The sequence below is a fragment of the Notamacropus eugenii genome, chromosome 2 (genome assembly GCF_028372415.1).
Source record: "Notamacropus eugenii isolate mMacEug1 chromosome 2, mMacEug1.pri_v2, whole genome shotgun sequence".
NCBI classification, from domain to species: domain Eukaryota; kingdom Metazoa; phylum Chordata; class Mammalia; order Diprotodontia; family Macropodidae; genus Notamacropus; species Notamacropus eugenii.
Genome location: NC_092873.1, coordinates 325093768 through 325111017, shown reverse-complemented (window position 1 = coordinate 325111017; position 17250 = coordinate 325093768). Strand labels below are relative to the sequence as shown.

Genomic DNA, 17250 nt, shown 5'->3' with positions numbered 1-17250 from the left:
TCAAGGCTCTGTCACCTTCTCCTGCTGGAGCACCAAAAGCTTCTCTCTTCAATGCTTCCCACCCGCTTCCATGGCAATGCTAGCTAGAGCTAGAGCCCATTGCCGCTGGTACTTGCCTTTTTGGGTTTCATAGAAACGGTGTTGCCCGTAGAGAACGTTGCTGTTTCCATGGTGATCTAAGTGGCTCATGGGTAGGAAGGTAGATGCCAGGCTCCCCGAAAATCTGGGGTACCCTGGAGCTAGAGAAACAGAGAGACAGGCTGGAGAGGCAGAACCACTGGCCCCCTGGGAACCTTCCAGCCCCAGCCCAGACACCAAGGTGGTGAGATACTGTCCGGCTCTGTATGGATACCCTATAGAACTCCATATAGCACACCAGTGGGAAATCAAACCATCAATACATCATATTAACTCTGACTTGACTAATACCATCCCTCCGGTGCTGTACAAATTGAATTGCTGATGGGATGGAGGGAGTGGAGAGGGGAAGGAAGGAGGGGAGGGGACCCAGTTTGATTTTCCTTTCACAACCACAGCCACCATGGTGAGAAGTGCTCCAAGGGATGGCAGCAAGAAAGGAGTTTTTAAGAAACCTCTCAGGAGAGGTAAAGAGAGAGATGAATGGCAATGGATCACCTCATTGAACTGGGGAGAGGGCAGCAGGAGCTGCTTTTTTGAGGTGATCAGGAAGAAAAAGAGAGTGGCTTCAAGCTCCCCCCTGCCTGGAGTTCTGGATCTTCCAGTGAGGGGTGGGGTGGCCTTGGGCACAAGGAAGACTTTTTCTAATTGTTAGAAGGGCAGTGCTGACAGTGTAGCCCAGGACAACTTTTAAACTGTATTTTCTAGTATTTCTCCTGATCCCTTGATAAGTTGGTTGGAAAATGCCTCCCAAACTTAGCAAGGGGGCTGAGAACCAGAAGGGGTAATAATAACTAATGTTTACACAGCAGTTTATAATTTGTAAGACTCATTTGAGCCACTTTGATGAGATAGGTATAAAAGGTATGCTTATCCCCATTGGGCAGACTGGCTAATTGATGGAAGGGCAGGAAGTAAGAATCAAGCATTGCTATCCACCACCACCCCGCTCAGGAATACCCTGCACAGACCTGCTCAGAAGTATTCCAAGGATCTGATTCAATCCAAACCTAATCCAATACAATCCAACAAGCACGTATTTAGTACCACCTACATATATGGCATCATTATTAGGTGCTGGGGATATTAAAACCAAACAGTCCCTGTCCTCAAAGATCTTACATTCTACTGGGGACTTACATTCTAAAAGCTACATAAGGATAGAGATAGCCATGTGAGAAGGATGGGCAGGGGGCTGATATGTCTAGGAGTCTTATGCAGTTCCCAAAATGTCAGAGCCAAAGTAAATTATTCCTCAATAGGTACATACTACCCATTTAGTCACTACATAAATTCATGCAAAATAACATTGGTGTCATTCTCCTAACCAGACTAGGTCTTCTTTTTCACCTGTGTGTGTTCATCTTTCGTTGCTGAAGAAAACCATGCCATCAGAGAAACAATGACATGACTTGCACTTGACTTCATTTTGAGTGAGGGAGGGCTGTGCAAGGTCACCTACCACCCTCACTTCTCCTCCAGAGCCAACTGAATCCAGTGACCAGATATTCATCAGAATGACTGGAGGTGACCCAGGATGAGGCAGTTTGAGTTAAGTGACTTGCCCAAGGTCACACAGCTAGTGAGTGCCAAGTATCTGAGGTGACATTTGAACTCAGGTCCTCCTGACTCCTGCACTGGTGCTCTATCCATTGCACCACCTAGCTGCCCCTTCTTTTCATCTAACTCTTCCTTCAAGGGAGTCAAGGTTCCAAAGGGACCCTGGAAACTGTGATACCTACATCTTCCCAAGCTCCTCAGTTCTAAATGCTTAATGGTCAAGCACACCCTGCTGTCCTTCTTGACTGTGAAGACGCTTTTCTTCCTTGATGCTGGGATAGAAGGAGAGGGGAAAGGGTGCTGGCCTGTTTTCAAGTCTGGTCTTTTTTTTTTCTTTCTTTTTCTCAACCCTCCTATGATTCTTTCTGCCTAACAGGATGAGGCTGGGAGCAGTAAAGAGAAGGTAAAGGGCAGAATAGGTCAAATGATCTTGAGTCCTGAGAAGGGGCTGGAATAAAGGCATCTCCCTACCACTGGTCCACTACAGTTGAAGGGAAAAGGATGGGTATGTTTGGAGACAAAAACCTAGAACTCCTGAGCTGGCATTAAGTGTAGTCAGAATTTTTTTTCCCCCACAAGGCCTCAATCATTAGAAGTGGAGAAGCAAGGTGGCCTCTCCATGGAGATAAAGAGAGGCTTTGGCTGTGCTGATAGGGTTCCAAGTTAAAAATCAGCTCTACCCAAGTGTCAGGGACATGTGTTCCCCAGTCCCTCCCCCCGCCCCCTCCATCCTGATCCCACTCCCCTACTTTGCAGCTGCTATAACAAACATGGAGTCTCTAATTCCTCAGTTTATATCCACTGGTAGCTTTCCCCTAAGGGAATGATGCAGAAAACTGAGGATCATCTTCCTTACTACCTCCAGTCTCTACCCCCAATGAGTGGCCAAGAAATAAACTTATTTTCTACATTAGGACAATTGTCTCTTGGAGGTAGAGAGAACAGGATACCCTACTTTGGTAGAATGGGATTTTTTTTTAAATCACTGAATAGCATTCAACAGCAAATAAATTCTCCCCCTTTCGCCTTTTTGCCCTTTTACCTCAGAATTCCCAGCCCCCTCTCTGAGGCCTATGGACTCTTTGGTTGCTTTCTCAAGGAAGGGATGAGTTGGAGGTGAAGGGAAGACAACAAAAAGAGCTTGAACCAAACAGCCTGGTCTTACACAGTCTGGCCTGCTTGCCATCACCCTGCTTGTGTTAAGGATACCCATGGGTACGGGTATGGAACAGCCCCTGGACTCTTGCTGGGCAGGCTCAGGAATAACCAGACACTCCTAGTCGCATCCCAGAAGCCCTAGATCTCTAGATATGGTCCAATATCCTTGCCTGACCTGGAGCTGAGCAACAGAACTGGGTTTGAGAAGTCAGAAGCCTGGGCTACAGCATAGGTATACTAAGATACACCCTGACATGAACACCTTTGTCTTTATTCAAAGATGCTCCCATTTCACTTAAGCAGCTTTTCATTTAATGACAATCTCACTTCTGAACCTCAATAACATCCCAGAGAAAGGCCTTGCACAGGAGGAAAGGTGGTAGGGAGCCTGAAGAGGGATAGGGCTGACAGAGGCACCAGGGCCAAGGTTCCCCTCAATCTGTAGTTACAAACTAGGAGCAGGGATGCCAAGTTATGTCAGTTCCTTCCCAGTTGGGAGGCACCCAGTCTTGGCATCTACCCTTCCCCACTTAAACTCTGTGCCCATTCCTAGTGTGATTCTTAGAATCTGTTGAGGCACGGGGTCGGTTTGCGTCTGGTAGCAGAATTCTGAGTGGAAACAGTTCAAGTCTCTGATGGCAGCTAGGTGGTACAGTTCATAGAGCATGGGGTGGAGTAAAGATCTGAGTCAAAGTCTGACATCATACACTTACATGCTCTGTGACCTTGGGCAAGTCACTTACTTAACTTCTGTCTGCCTCAGTTTCCTCAACTATAAAATGGACCTTAATAGCACCTACCTCTCAGAACTGCTGTGAGGATCAAATGAGATAATAATTGTAAAACAATAAATTGTAAAGCTCGATGCTGGGAACATAGTAAGCTCTATACAGATATCAGCTCTTATTACTGTTATTAATGGGGGATGCTCTAATCTCAGTTTAGAGAGTAAAACCCCAGGGTTGAGTTGCTGGCCTCTTGCTGAGACCAGAACAGAAGTGCCTTAGGTGGCTAGAAGAGACTCTTTACAATCCCCAGTCTTTAACAACTGAAAATCTAAATAAAAAAGCCTCCTTAACACTTCCCTTATCCTTCTGCCCCCAACTACTGGTCTGGGTGGACCTTTAGTCCCATGCCTTATGGCAATTCTTCATGCAGCCCCAAGAAAAGCTCATCATCCTTGCCTGCCTATTCATGAGCATTGGAAAAATGTCTGGTCAGTAAGTCCTGTTGTGGGCGCAGGGCTGCCCCCATCTCAGAATAAGGGAGGACATTACTAACCCAGAGAAAAGGACAAAGCAACCATGCCTGATCCCCAATGCTGTCGCCTTCCTTCATGAGGACACAGATGCAAAGTTTGAGAGGAATGGATAGACTTGGCCTCTGTCTGGTTTGTGCTGAGGCACATCTGGAACAGATGTTTGCTAGATTAACCTCAGCTGCTGGAAAACATTTTTGAGAGAAGCTGAGAGGGTGGGGAAAACAGGGGTGGAGGGTTGGGAGGGGCAAGGGTGGAAGTAGTGGTGATGGGAGGTTACTGCTTCTCCGCTACCCAAAGCCAGGGGAAGGGACAGATTGGTTAAATCACTGCAGCTGTTCTCTTTTAATTGGCTGTTGTTAAAACTTTTACTGGCCCTCGTTTTGGTAAACAGAAGTCTGTAAATTCCTCTATCCAGATGCCAGTTTCCCAGGCACAGAACCCCCCTGCAACCCCTCAGGAGGTCCTTGCCTCTTGTTTCCCCATTGGGAGGAGCCCATACAAACAGCTGGCAATTGAAAAGGCATCTCAGGGTGGGGACGCCCTCCCCACCCAGTCCTCTACTGCTCCCTTCCCTCCTAGTCTGGGGACAGAGAGGGTGGAACACTAACCCACCAAATGCCTGATAAATTACTCTTTCTCTGTTGGGGAAACGGGAGAAGGGGTTCACAGGAGGCAAAGGCTGGTACTGGTGGGAGTAGACAACATACGACCATATGCTCTCTACCAAAATGAGACCCTATAACCAAAAGCCTGCTTCTTTTGCTAGGAGCAGTCTCCTAAACTTTAAACTGGACCAAATATAGCCAGATAGCAGCTGCTAGTGGTGTCTTAGACATGACAGGAGTGGTTGTTGAGGGGCAGAGCAAGGTGGTAGGTACAGTGGAGGGAATCTGCCCATGTCTGTCAGAGGCACTGAGCAAGATCACAGTGCCAAGGAGGAAGACCATCAGCCCTAGGCTGCTCGGCATACCACCGTCTCTACTTCTGAGCTCTCTGACCAGCTGTGGGAGCAGAAGGACAGCAGGGAGGCTTGCGGGGAGGCTCGGCTCTGGAAAATGCCTCTGCCAACACTGAGACTGACCCTACAGAAAGAGATGCCTAAAGAAAAAGTGCAAGACGGGATGGAAATGAGGACATGGAAGAAAGGAGGGGGGATGAGTGGGAGGAAGAAGAAAAAGAAAAGACCACTGGGAGAAAACAGCGTGGGAGAGGCAAAGCAAAGTAGAAACAAGAGAGAGAAAAGAGAGGATGAGAAAGGAACGAATTGGTGCCTGGGGGTATGTGTGTGAGTCTAAGAGGAAACAAATGGGAGGGGGGAAGGAAGGAAGGAGAAAAAGAACCAAAAATAGGAGGAAAGAGAAAGTTAGAAGGAAGGAAAGCAGGACAAGACTTGGAGATTCTAAGTGTGATGGGGACAAATGAAAGGCAGAAGACAGAGGGGATGGAAACTAGACCCTCTCAGACTGACAGGCCTGCCTAACTGGATCATAAAAGACTTCTTTATTCCAATGAGATAGAACCCTCTGAATTGAAGAAAATAAAAAAAATGATTTTTATGAATCAGAGCAGCTGTTCTTGGACCAGTTCAGTCTCTGTTTATTGCCGGAGCTGGGGAAAACACTGGGATTCTTTCAGGGGCTGGGGCTGGGTTCTGCCTGCAGCTGTGCTCAAGGAATGTGCCTTGGGCTCAGCAGTGGCTCATGGCAGAGGTAGCCTATTGGGGGGTGGGGGTGGGGGTGGGGGCTGGAGGGAGAGGGTTGGGAGGGGGGGAGATAGCTGATTGTAGGGCCCAGAGAAGCTGACTGAGATCCACTCAGTTAGGGGTCAGCTGACATCAGTCCTTGGGAGAAAGTCTTGAGGCTGAATCCCATTCTACAGGAGGGTCAGGGAGACATGCTGACAGAACAAAGAGAAGATGAAGAAACAGGTGAAGGACAAATGGTCCTAGGAAAGAGAAGAAGGCACTTTGGAATGTGTCAAGGAAAAGAAGACAGAGGGCTTGGTATTATTTAGGGACAGAAGGGAAGGAAAGCAGGGAGAGGGTGGTCTGGGTTGTAGAAAGCTCTACAGAAAAAGAAAATATGAAGAAAATAGTGAAAAGACAGGACTTCAGGAGAGCAGAGCAATGTTATATAAACCCAGATCGGCGAAAGGATGTCTTCTGAATCTTAGCCTTGGAGTCCTGGGCAGAATGGAACCCACGACCTGAGTGCCTTCCCACATGCATTCCCAGGAGGGAAGGGGACCCAACACACACCTTTTCCCTTCTTTTCCCCTTCCCCTAACTGGCTGTGTTCTGTTCTGGAGAATCTGACTACTACTGTCGGGTTGTGGCACGTCCATAAGAGGACTCAAGTCCCATACTGTTAATGGTGCTCCATGCTCCAGCCCTTAGCAGAAGTTGAATTGCCATGGAGACCCAAGAGACTTTGTTGTGTTTTTTTGACAAACAAATCCTATTAATATAAATGGCAACAATTAGATGGAGAATAGTGGGAATTAGGGAGCGTCAGCACCTAATGATGTGTAACAAAGCTGGGGGAAGTCATTTGGCCTTACTATAAGCCAACTGAAAGGATGGGTGAAGGGTGGGGGGTGAGAGGCAGGGCAAAACCACATGGTCCCACTAAGTCCTTGGGCTCCAGTGAGGCAAAGTTATTGTTTCAACTTTAATTAAATCTTCTTAACTTTTGCCTCTCCCAGTGTCCCTGGGATTCCTTTATCTGGCCAGATCCGAAAAGGTCAGGGGTATTTGCTTGAAGGAATCCAAGAGAAGGCAGGGCAAAAAGATAAGGTAGAAAGTGGTATTTGGGTCCCTGATTCTTTCTGACGCTCTGGTTTCCCAAGAGCAAGGGACTAGGGCCGTAGATACAGTGACCATATTTTGTGAACCAGACCAGCCATGAGCCTGACAAAGATAGACAATGTATTTTTACCTGGACCTAGAGTCATGAAGACCTGCGTTCAGAATTCTCCTCAGACACTTACTAGACGTGTGGCCTTGGGCAAGCCACTGAGCCTCAACTGCCCTATCTGAGATTAGACTCAAAGGCAACCTCTAAGACCCCTTTTCAGCTCCAAAATTTAAGATTATAAAAGAGGTTTCCTTTGTAAAGCCTTTGTTTAAATGTGTTGTTTCTTTTGCTGAAATCAGAATGCTATCAGAAAAGGCATGTAGGGAAATGTGCTCAGCATTAAGGATAGAGGAAGTGAGCTAGGTCTGGACCTTCACCTTGGCCTCAATGGAAAAGTCTGCGTAGGCTTCATTGTAAGGGTGGGACCAACAGCAAGAATGGTTCACAAGGGGACCTAGAGGATAGAGAGCATGAGAAAAAGCAACAGAGATAAAGTGGAGCTTCTTGTACTCATGTTGGATAATTGCGAGGAAGAGTTACGGGAGAATTAAGGCCCCAGCAACCTGGGCTTCAGGGTGTCTCCAAACACCAGAAAATCCTATTTAGAGCTAGAAGGGGCCCGAGAGACTATCTAGTCCTTCATCTTATAGAAAGGGAAGTGAGAGCCCCAAGAGGTCAAGTGAATTGCCCAGTGTCTCAATGTCCCAAAGTCACACCAAGTCAACACTCATTTATCACGTTTCTAATGTGCCAGGGACTGTACTAAGTGCTCAGAGATACAATGAAAGGCAAAAATAAAAAATAAAAAAAGAAAGTCCCTGCCCTCAAGGCACTCATATTCTAATGGGAAAGACATCGGGTAAACTACTAGGATCCAAGATACACTTCGGGTAAATGAGAGATTATCTCAGAGAGAGAAGGTAGTAGATGAAAGGAAGAGGGAAAGTGGGATTTTAACTGAGATTTGAAGGAAGCCAGAGCAAAGGTTCATGGACCATTGACCCAAGAGCTGAAAGGAACCTCTGAGACCATCTAGTCCAAGGAGTAAGTAGCTGAGCCAGGATTCAAACCCAGGACTTTTGCCTCTAGGTACTCCTTCTACTATACCAATCAGCCATCTACTGAAGTTAATTCTCAGGGAAGGGCCTTGGGTTCAAGTCTCTGCTGCATATCCAAGCCTCCAGCTCACTCTCTTCCTACTCAGACTGGAGTATTCTAGCCTAACTGAACTTTGAGTAAAAGAGAAAGGCGTCTTCTTTCTTCTTTCTTTTTGTTGTTAAGAGTACCCAGAAGCCATTCAGGCATTCCTTATACTTCAGGCTAGAAAAGAGAAGAGGAGGAGGGTCCTCCAGTTATCTATACTTACTGGCCGAGCCCTTAAAAGTTGTAGTCTTTCCTCATGTCATCAAAAAAAAAAAAATAGGGAGGATATCAGAAAGAATAACCTTCTTTAGTCCTTCGAACACTGTTAACAACAGCCAAAAAAGCTCTCCTTTCATAGCTGATGTTTCCTGGATTCTGCTTCCTCAGACTTAGACAAGGAGCCCACTTTTAGAATAACGATTCTCCCTTTCTCTTTTCCTTTCCTCTTTCTTCTCCCAGACTATTTCCCATTTGGTCACTTTCTTGGAGGAAGTGGCTGTTGGTATTGGGGACCAGGGGTAGGGAAGGTTGGTGAATGGGGAAACAAGACTTCTGGTATGGGAACTGACGGGAACTTGGGGAAGGAAGAGGTGGGAGAATGATGCATCCAAATCCCTCCTTCCAGGCTTGAGTATTGGCCCCCAGCCCTCCTCTCTAGCCCATAATTGAGGGCTGACATTTGCCAGTGCAGACCTAGGCTCCTGGGGTATTCCCCACCCCCAACCCCCTTGCTCTGAAAGCCCTGCTCTGTTTGGGATTTAACAGGCCTAGGGAGGGTTTTAAAGGACTCCAGTGCTTTCCCTGCCAGCCAGCCCTTGGCCTCCTCTATAACTCCCTTTCTCTTCAAGCCAGGAGTATTTCTATGGAAAGCAGCCTCTCCAGCCTCCCCTCTCCCTTCCTTCCCCCCCATCATTGTCTTGAGACAATAAGGCCATTTTCCCAAAGGCACAAAGCAGCAGGATCTGTCTCCCAGGCTCAGCTCCCAGCTCCCTTCTTTCCCTACTGTCCAGGGGGTGGGGTGGGAGGGTGGGAGTGGGGACACAGAAGGGAGAAGTAATTGGTGTTAGTACTCAGTCCCTATGCTTTTTTTAGGACCCTCACCTGTTCCCAAACTGCCTTCCTCGAGTAAGAAAAAGGCAAGGTTATGATAGGAATGTGTAGAGACAGGATAAAGGAAAGAGTTGTCCCACCTGGCTCTTATGCCTACAAACTGGTTGATTTTTTCCTTTAACTCCACCATAAAACTCTAAGAAGCTCACCTCTAGGACAGGGTCACAATAAAAGAGTGTGGTAAATGCTGGTTTAATCATGACCTATCTCCCTTGATTTGCCCTAATTAAGTTAAAGTGAGAGCTAGGTGATGAAGTGGAGAGAGTGCTGCAACCTGGAGTCAGGAAGACTCATCTTCACAAGTTCAAATCTGGCCGTTAGACACTTACTAGCTATGTCACCCTGGACAAGTCACTTAACCTTGTTTGCCTCAGTTTCCTCATCTGTAAAATGGAGTGAAGAAGGAAATGGCCAACTTGCCAAGAAAATCCCAAAGAGGGGTCATATCAGACATGACTGAAATGACTCAACAACAAAATAACAAAATTAGAAGAATATTTTAATATAATAACACATAAAAGCTAAAATGAGTCTGAGTGTGTTTTGCAGCGGATAGAAAGAGCCAGCCTTGGAGCCAGAGAACCTGAGTGCAGATCCTACTCCTAACACACACTGAATATGCCACCCTGGGTAAGTCTCACTGCTCTGGGCCACTCTCCAAGACAAGTTACAGAGAAGGGCTGATCCACACTTGGCAGAAGAAGTTCCTTTATCCATGCCAATGAAACCATGGGTCCAGTTCTTAAAGACAAAGATTATCCTAAAAAGGCCAAAGTAAGCCAGGTTCCCCTAAGTTTTCCCTGGATAAGGTTTGAGAGCTAAGGATTTGACAAGTCCATGAATCAGCAGATATAACCCGATCTTAGATCTAAATCCTGTCTGACTCTTCATGTGGCATGGTGAAAAGAATACTTGACCTGGGAATCAGATGTAGCTCAGGGAAATTAAAGGAAAAAGGAAAGGATCCTTATGCACAAAAATATTTATAGCAGTCTCTTTTGTTATTGCAAAGAATTGGAAACCAAGGACATGCCCTTCAGTTGGGAAATAGCTGGATAAATAATGGTATACGAAAATGATGGATTATTGTATGATATTACTGAGCCATAAGACATGACAAGAAGAAAGGATTCAGAGAAACCTGGGAGGATATGTGTGAACTGCTGCACAGAGTGAAGTGAGCAGCGTCAGAAGAACGATTTATACAACGACCACAGCACTGTAAAGTAAACAACTGTGAAAGACCAGAACTTTGATCAGTTCAGTGACCAGAGGTGCAGAATGAGTCCTACATGTGCGTGCGTGTGTGTGTGTGTGTGTGTGTGTGTGTGTGTGTGTGTGTGTGTGTGTGTGTGTGTGTGTAGGAAGTAAAGACAAATAAAGAGAAGCGCTCAGAAGTAAGTTCAGAAGGGGGATACTGTCAAGCAGGGCAGTGATAGATATACCATATTAAATATAAAATACATCTAAAAGATTCAGCTCATACAGATTTATGATTTTATATTCACAAACTCTTCTTTTTCTGTTCTTTGTATAGGGAAACATTCAACATTTGCAAAATTCATAAAAAATACAAAGGAACTTTTAAACTTTTAAAAACTCTGGGTTCAAATTTTACCTCTGACCTACAAGTCGCAACGCTAGCTGGTATAGTGGAGAGAATGCATGGAACTGGAGAGCCAGGAAGACCTGAGTTCCAATCCTGCCTCAGACACTTACTAGCTATGTAACCCTGAGCAAATTATTTAACCTTCTATATGTCTCAGTTTTCTCATCTGTGAAATGGGAATAACATCTACCTCAAAAGATTGTTGTGAGGATCAAATGAGCTAACGTAAAGCGCTCTGTAAAGAGGTAAGTAAATGCCATTATTATTCCTTGTCCATAGACAAATTAGTTCCCTTTTCTGAGACTCAGCCGATCACCTACAAAATGGGGATAATACTTGTACCACATATATAAATGTAAGCTATTAAAAGAAAGTGCTAAGCTTTGTAAAAACGTGAGCTTTTGTCATGAGCCTTCCCCTACCCTCAGCACCTTCCTGACTCTTCCAGGTACAACAACCTAGCTAACATTTTCCCTACAATCTACTGCTCCTGCTATCCCAGCAAGCCCTCTATCCCAGGCTCCATCTCTCCTAGAGTATCTGGTGGTTATTTCAGTGGGAGGAAGGGTGCAAAGGACATCTCTATAGACAGACAGTCAACAAGCATTTGTTAAGCTGACACACTTATGGAGCATTCCTCCATGACACTGAATTAAGCATGGGAGATAAAGAGAAAGGGACATATACCAGTTCTGCTCTCAGAGGGCTCGCATTTTAATGGAGGAGACAACGTGCAAACAATTATGTAAAATGTGAGACATACACATAAAATGGAAGGGCTGGAGGTGAGAGGGTGGGACTTGATTTGAGTCTTAAAGGATGCTAGAGAGGTCAGGAGGCCAGTTGGGGAGGCAGCGAATTCTAGACATTGGGAAGAGCTAGGGGATAGAATCTGGTGTTCCAGAAACAGCAGGATAGATGATTTTTTTTCCTGGTCCAAATTTGTGATTTTATAGGTGTAGATGAGAAAACTCCCTGTGCCAATGCAGATAAGCAGTTACTTGCAACTTAAGTCTTTGAGAGTTGCTGGGACCACTGAGAAGTTAAGTGACATGGGTAGAATCACACAGTCAGTATGTATCAGAGGTGGACTTGAACGCAGGTCATTGGGATTCCCTGGTAACTCTCCATGACTCTCACATTGCCCCTTTTCAATATTACTTTTTTTTTTTCAAATACAAATGTTTTTAGTGTCAAAAAATCCCACTCTCCTGATATCAAGATGTACATGCGATGTAATCAGGGAAAAAAATAAAATATTATTAAAAAAATAAAATTTTAGTTAAACCACACACAGAGAAAAAGGAGATATATGTGTGTGTGTGTATATATATATATATACACATATATATATACATATATATATATGTATATATGACAGAGTGAAGGCTCAGACTCAGATTCAAAGCCTCAGGAGATTCAAAACCTCAGGAGGTACAATTTTCGAACTTTGCCCAGATGCCTTAGTACAGCTCTGCCTAAGGGATGGAAGCTGTGACTTTTTCCATCTAAGGGAAGATGTCAAAAGCCTGGGCAACAGTGGTCAGGTTCCTTTGCAACAACAAGAGTGGGCAGAATGCCCCAGAGCCCTGGGAACTCCCTGTGCCCCTGGCACATACTTCAAAGGGAGGAGAGGTATTCCACTGTAACCTAAGCTCAGAAGGGAACCCTTCCAAAAGGGAGTCCAGCCCTGAGGGGTGGGGGGAGGGGCAGGAAGCCAGGCAGGCTGCTGGCCTGGATATGTGGAGAGCAGGTGTAGAGACACACAGAATCCTGGAGTCTTCTGGTTAGAAAGGACCTCTGGGATCACTGCAGAAACCCTTTCTGCAACTTCAATGCCTTAAACATCTTTGATATTTGGGACAAGTGGTCACTGAACTTCTCTTGAACGCTTCCAGAGACAGGAAGCTCCCTATCCCATTAGGCACTCTGTTCATTGCAATACCGAGCTAATATCTTTGCCCTTCTCCCTATAACATGAACCCTTTGGTTCTCATTCTGCCCTCCAATGCAAGAGAACAAATCGAGTTTCTTTACCTCACAACAGCCCTCATTAGCCTGGAGGCTCTCTGTTAACTGAAAAAACAACCCATCAATCATCAAGTATTTAAAGCATGCCTACTATGTGTCATCCAAGATAAAAATGAAACAGCCCATACCTCTTCAAGGTGTGGCTTCCAAAATGAGACTAAACTTGACAATGGCTTTCTGACCATCACTCATATTTGTAAGGACACAGCCTCATACTGCAATAGCTTAGAAACCCCTGGGCTCGTCCCAAGGGACGTGGGTCTCTAATAATAACAAAGGTGGTAATAATTTTAGCTCACGTTTCTATAGGGCTTAAAGGCTGACAGAGCACTTTCCTTGCCATGGTCCTGTGAGGTCTATCTCCCCAGGGGAGAAAGCAACCACTACCTTTTTTCCTAAGCATATAGACATGGGAACCCAGAAACACATGTAAACCTTGCATGAAAATTGGTGCATTTGGCTGGTTATAGGCAACTAGGTGGTGGAGCAGGTAGTGTAGGAACTGGCATTCAGAAAATTCAAATCCTGTCCAAGACATTTACTAGCTGTGTGGCCTTGGTCAAGTCACTTAATTTGCTTCAGCCTCAGTGTCCTTATCTGTAAAATGTGAAAAACAATAGCACCTATTTTACAGGACATTATTATCCCTCACCAAGCAACCCAGGCACTACCGTCCCTCTACCTACTTCATGTCCCAGGTACTATTGTCCCCTCCCCTAGGGTCCTAGGATAGGAAAAGGAAACCAAAGACTGGAAAGTTTCTCCCCACCGAGTGAAACAACACCCTGGATGTGGTGCCAGAAACCTGGCAAGACACAGAGCTTCAGAGATGTTACCCGACTGGACACATTAAACTCCTTTTTCTCACAAATGGCTGAGCCACATGGAATTGGGCTTTGCTCCTTCTCCTTTGGCGGCGGGGGGGGGGGGGGGGGGGGGGGGGGGTTCTGTACACTGGCAGAAGCTGGGCAGTAGAAGCAACTGAGAGATTGTTGTTCAGATGTGTCTGACTCTTTGTGACCTTATGCAGGGTTTTCTTGGCAAAGATAATGGAGTGGTTTGCCATTTCTTTCTCCAGTTCATTTTACAGATGAGGAAATGGAGGCAAACAGGGTTAAGTGACTTGCCCAGGGTCACAAAGCCAGTAAATGTCTGAGGTCAAATTTGAACTCAGGTCTTTCTGACTCCAGGCCTGACACCTGTGGAGTTCATCCACTGCACCACCTAGGGTAGTAGTGTAGAATTATTTTAGGTAAGTCATTAAAAAAATGGAAAAAAGGCTAGGGGCTCATATCTATATATCTAGCCTCCAACACTGTGACCGCAAGCCCTCTCCTCTAACCCCTTCTACACATATCCCCCCCACTAACATCCACTCCTTTCCCCCACTTCAAAGCCACCCTATGAATGTTAGTTTTTGCCTGATTTCACCTGATTAAATATATATATATGTGAGAAATGTATGGGCTTGGCGTGAGACCTGGGTCTGAATATGTATCTCCTCAGACACCTACTAGCTACATGACCTAAGGACAGCAACGTGGTGCAGTGGAGAAAGTGCTGGAGCAGGAGTGAAGGAACCTTTGGTTCAAATCCAGCTTCACACACTGAACTGTGTGACCCTGGGCAGGTCACTTAACCTCTCCATGCCTCAGTTTCCTCTTCTGTAAAATGCAGGGAATAACAGTACCTACCTTCCAGGGTCATTGTGAAGACAACACGAAATGCTTTGCCAAACTTACAGCACTATGCAAATGCTAACTATTATTATTAATAATGACAATGATGTCACGTAATCACCTCAGGTTCTTCACGAATAAAATGAGGGGGTGATAATATTTATTCCACCCACGTCGCAGGGCTGTTGTAAGGAAAGCACTTTCCTAACTTAACTGCGCCACAGGAATATGAATTATGAATGATTATAATAAGGAGAATTATTATTATCCTTGGCTCCACACCATTCTAAAGGTCCCGAGCTTCAGGACCATCTTAGAAGAGGCTTGTTCTCATGATAATGACATGGATGCATATTTACATGTTACATTAAAGTTTGCAAGTCCTTTAATGTTGTTATCAGATTGGAGCATCACAACTCCATGAGGTGTAGCTAATACTTATGTGTATGTATTATTATCCCCATTTTACAGGTGAGGAAGCTGAGGCTCGGAGAGGTTAAAAAGACTTGTTGATGGCCATGAAGCTGTGAGAAAGAGGCTCTGAACCCAGATCCTCTTGACTTCAAGTTGGACACTATGCCAACCTGTTACTTCTATACCCATCCTGTCCAGACTTCTTAGCCAACTCCTTGAGAACCATTAAATGGCTGTGAAAAGCAACTGTACACCCCCTAACTCTGGGGCACTTTGGCTGGGAATCGTGAAGGACTATGTGTTTCAGCTTGGCTTGGAAGGAGTGTCCTCAATGTGGGGAGAAAGGCAAGCATGAGGAAGAATGACTGTGTGACCTTGGTCTCCAGGCACTTCTAACTCCCTTTTATCATGAGTAAAATAATGGTGCTGGACCACAGAGGTCATCTTGAAAATCCCTTCTATGAAGAGAATTCATTTCTTAGAAAGTGTCCTTGATCAGAGATATAGTGGGGAAAAAAGGAAATCGGTTAGAGTGGAAGGACCACCTTAGAGAGTGATAGATGTTTTCCCAAATTTAGGAAGACCTCCTCTGGAGCCATTTCCTGACTAAAAAAAAAAATAATGTTTTTTAAGTTCACATGGGGGGAATTGGAATCTATCCTAGACCCTCTTAAGACACAGACATAAGATGATGTTGTGGTTAGGGTCTCAATGATGTCCACAGATATTCCTGTGAAAATAGGGTAATTTCTTCTTTTCTCCAAAGACTAAGCTGAATCCCCAAACATAAGCTATTATAAGAAATGCTAAGGATAATGGCGAAGGGGAGATGACAGCAAGATGTTGATTTTTTGAGACCTGAGAATGCCTGGGATCTGTCTGGATCCTCTCTAACCCAGCTAGAGAGTTGGTCTTGAGGCCAAACCTTTGGCTTAAGACCTCAGTGAGCCTGATATATGGGAGTTTGGGATCAGTGAATTTTGCCTGCCTGGGGCTTTAGAAAATAGAAGGCTAAGGGGGTTAAAGTTAGGGTAAGAAGCAGGTCTATGTGCCTGGCTTATTTCAGAGTTACGTCCTCATATTAGGACAACCCCTCCAGAGACAAGAGACCACAAATGAAATAGGTTTCAGAAGTCTGCTCTGCTTTCCTTGCCCCCAACCTCCAGCCTGTTCCCCATTTCCCTCCCCAGCACAGGCCCCCATCAAACAGCATCTCCTTTCATCGGCCCTGTGGGTGGTCCCAGCTTCAACAGCTGGGGGGTGGGGAAGGAGGGGGCAGAAATTCCCTGACAATAGGACCAGCTGCACTGAACCCCACCAGCACCACCCCTGCTCTGACCCACCCAGAACAGGGTGGGCCAGGAAGCTTGGCTTACCTCAGTCGAAGAGAGGCCCTAAGTCCTCTCTGACCCACCCTACTCACCACAACCTCTAACCAGAAGATGAATCCATCTTCCTCTAGTAGGAATAGGCCTCCTGGGAAAGCCTGGGGTTTGAAGGATAAGGGGGTAGCGGCTGCCCTTGGCTCTGTCTTGTCACCAGATGTTACTTCATGACCAGCTCATCAGCTCCAGACCTAATTCAACTTCTCTGCCCGGCTCTATGGGAGCTTCTCCAAGCCCCACCCAAATAACTCTCAGTAAGCCAATGCACTGGGGCTCGAACAGATTCTGGGCTGGAGGGAGCACCAGGAAATTCATTCCTTCCCTACCCAAGGACCTGGCTGGACAGCAGATGCTAAAGCTAGGCTTGGCCAGGGAGGAAGAGCCTGCTGGATAAGGAGGAGGGATGCAAGTCTAAAATGTGCAAGAGGCTAACAGCATCCCCTCGCCCTGCTTATTTCAATCTCAAAGCCTTCCTTACCCCCATGCCATTCCATCCTGCCTAGGTGCCCACCACCCTTTCAGAAACCCCACCTGCCATGACCCAGCTGCTTCAACTCCTTCGTTTGAGAGATCCAGCATTTATATGCCTTGTGATGGTTGGTGAAGGAGGCTGGAGAGAGGGAAGAGGTGGTAGTAGGTGGTGATTTGGTTCCCTTTCTTCCAGGGAATGAAGAGAAATGGGAGAGGTGAGCCTGTGTTGGCCACTTTGAGTGCAATTTCACGGTGGAAAGATTCCTAAGTTCCACCCTGTGCCTGGGTCCACCCCATTCCTACCTCACTCCCTTCTGCCTCCTTGGCCTTGTCGTGTGCCCCCACCCGGCTTCCCCCCCTCCCCTGAACACACAAGGCAAAGGAACAGGCCTGAGCATGCCAGAAGCCAGCTGGCACTCATCCAAACTAGCAGCCA

At 46.0% G+C, this 17250-nt stretch overlaps 1 protein-coding gene across 3 annotated transcripts in view; it reads right to left on the bottom strand.

The window, feature by feature from the left end:
- Window positions 1-17250, bottom strand: part of BAHCC1 (BAH domain and coiled-coil containing 1) — a 158160-nt gene that overhangs the window by 55892 nt on the left and 85018 nt on the right. For all 3 annotated transcript variants that reach the window (XM_072645290.1, XM_072645293.1, XM_072645292.1), the window contains one exon: window positions 117-239. In XM_072645290.1, the coding sequence (XP_072501391.1) occupies window positions 117-239 (123 nt within the window). The remainder of the gene's footprint in view (window positions 1-116; window positions 240-17250) is intronic.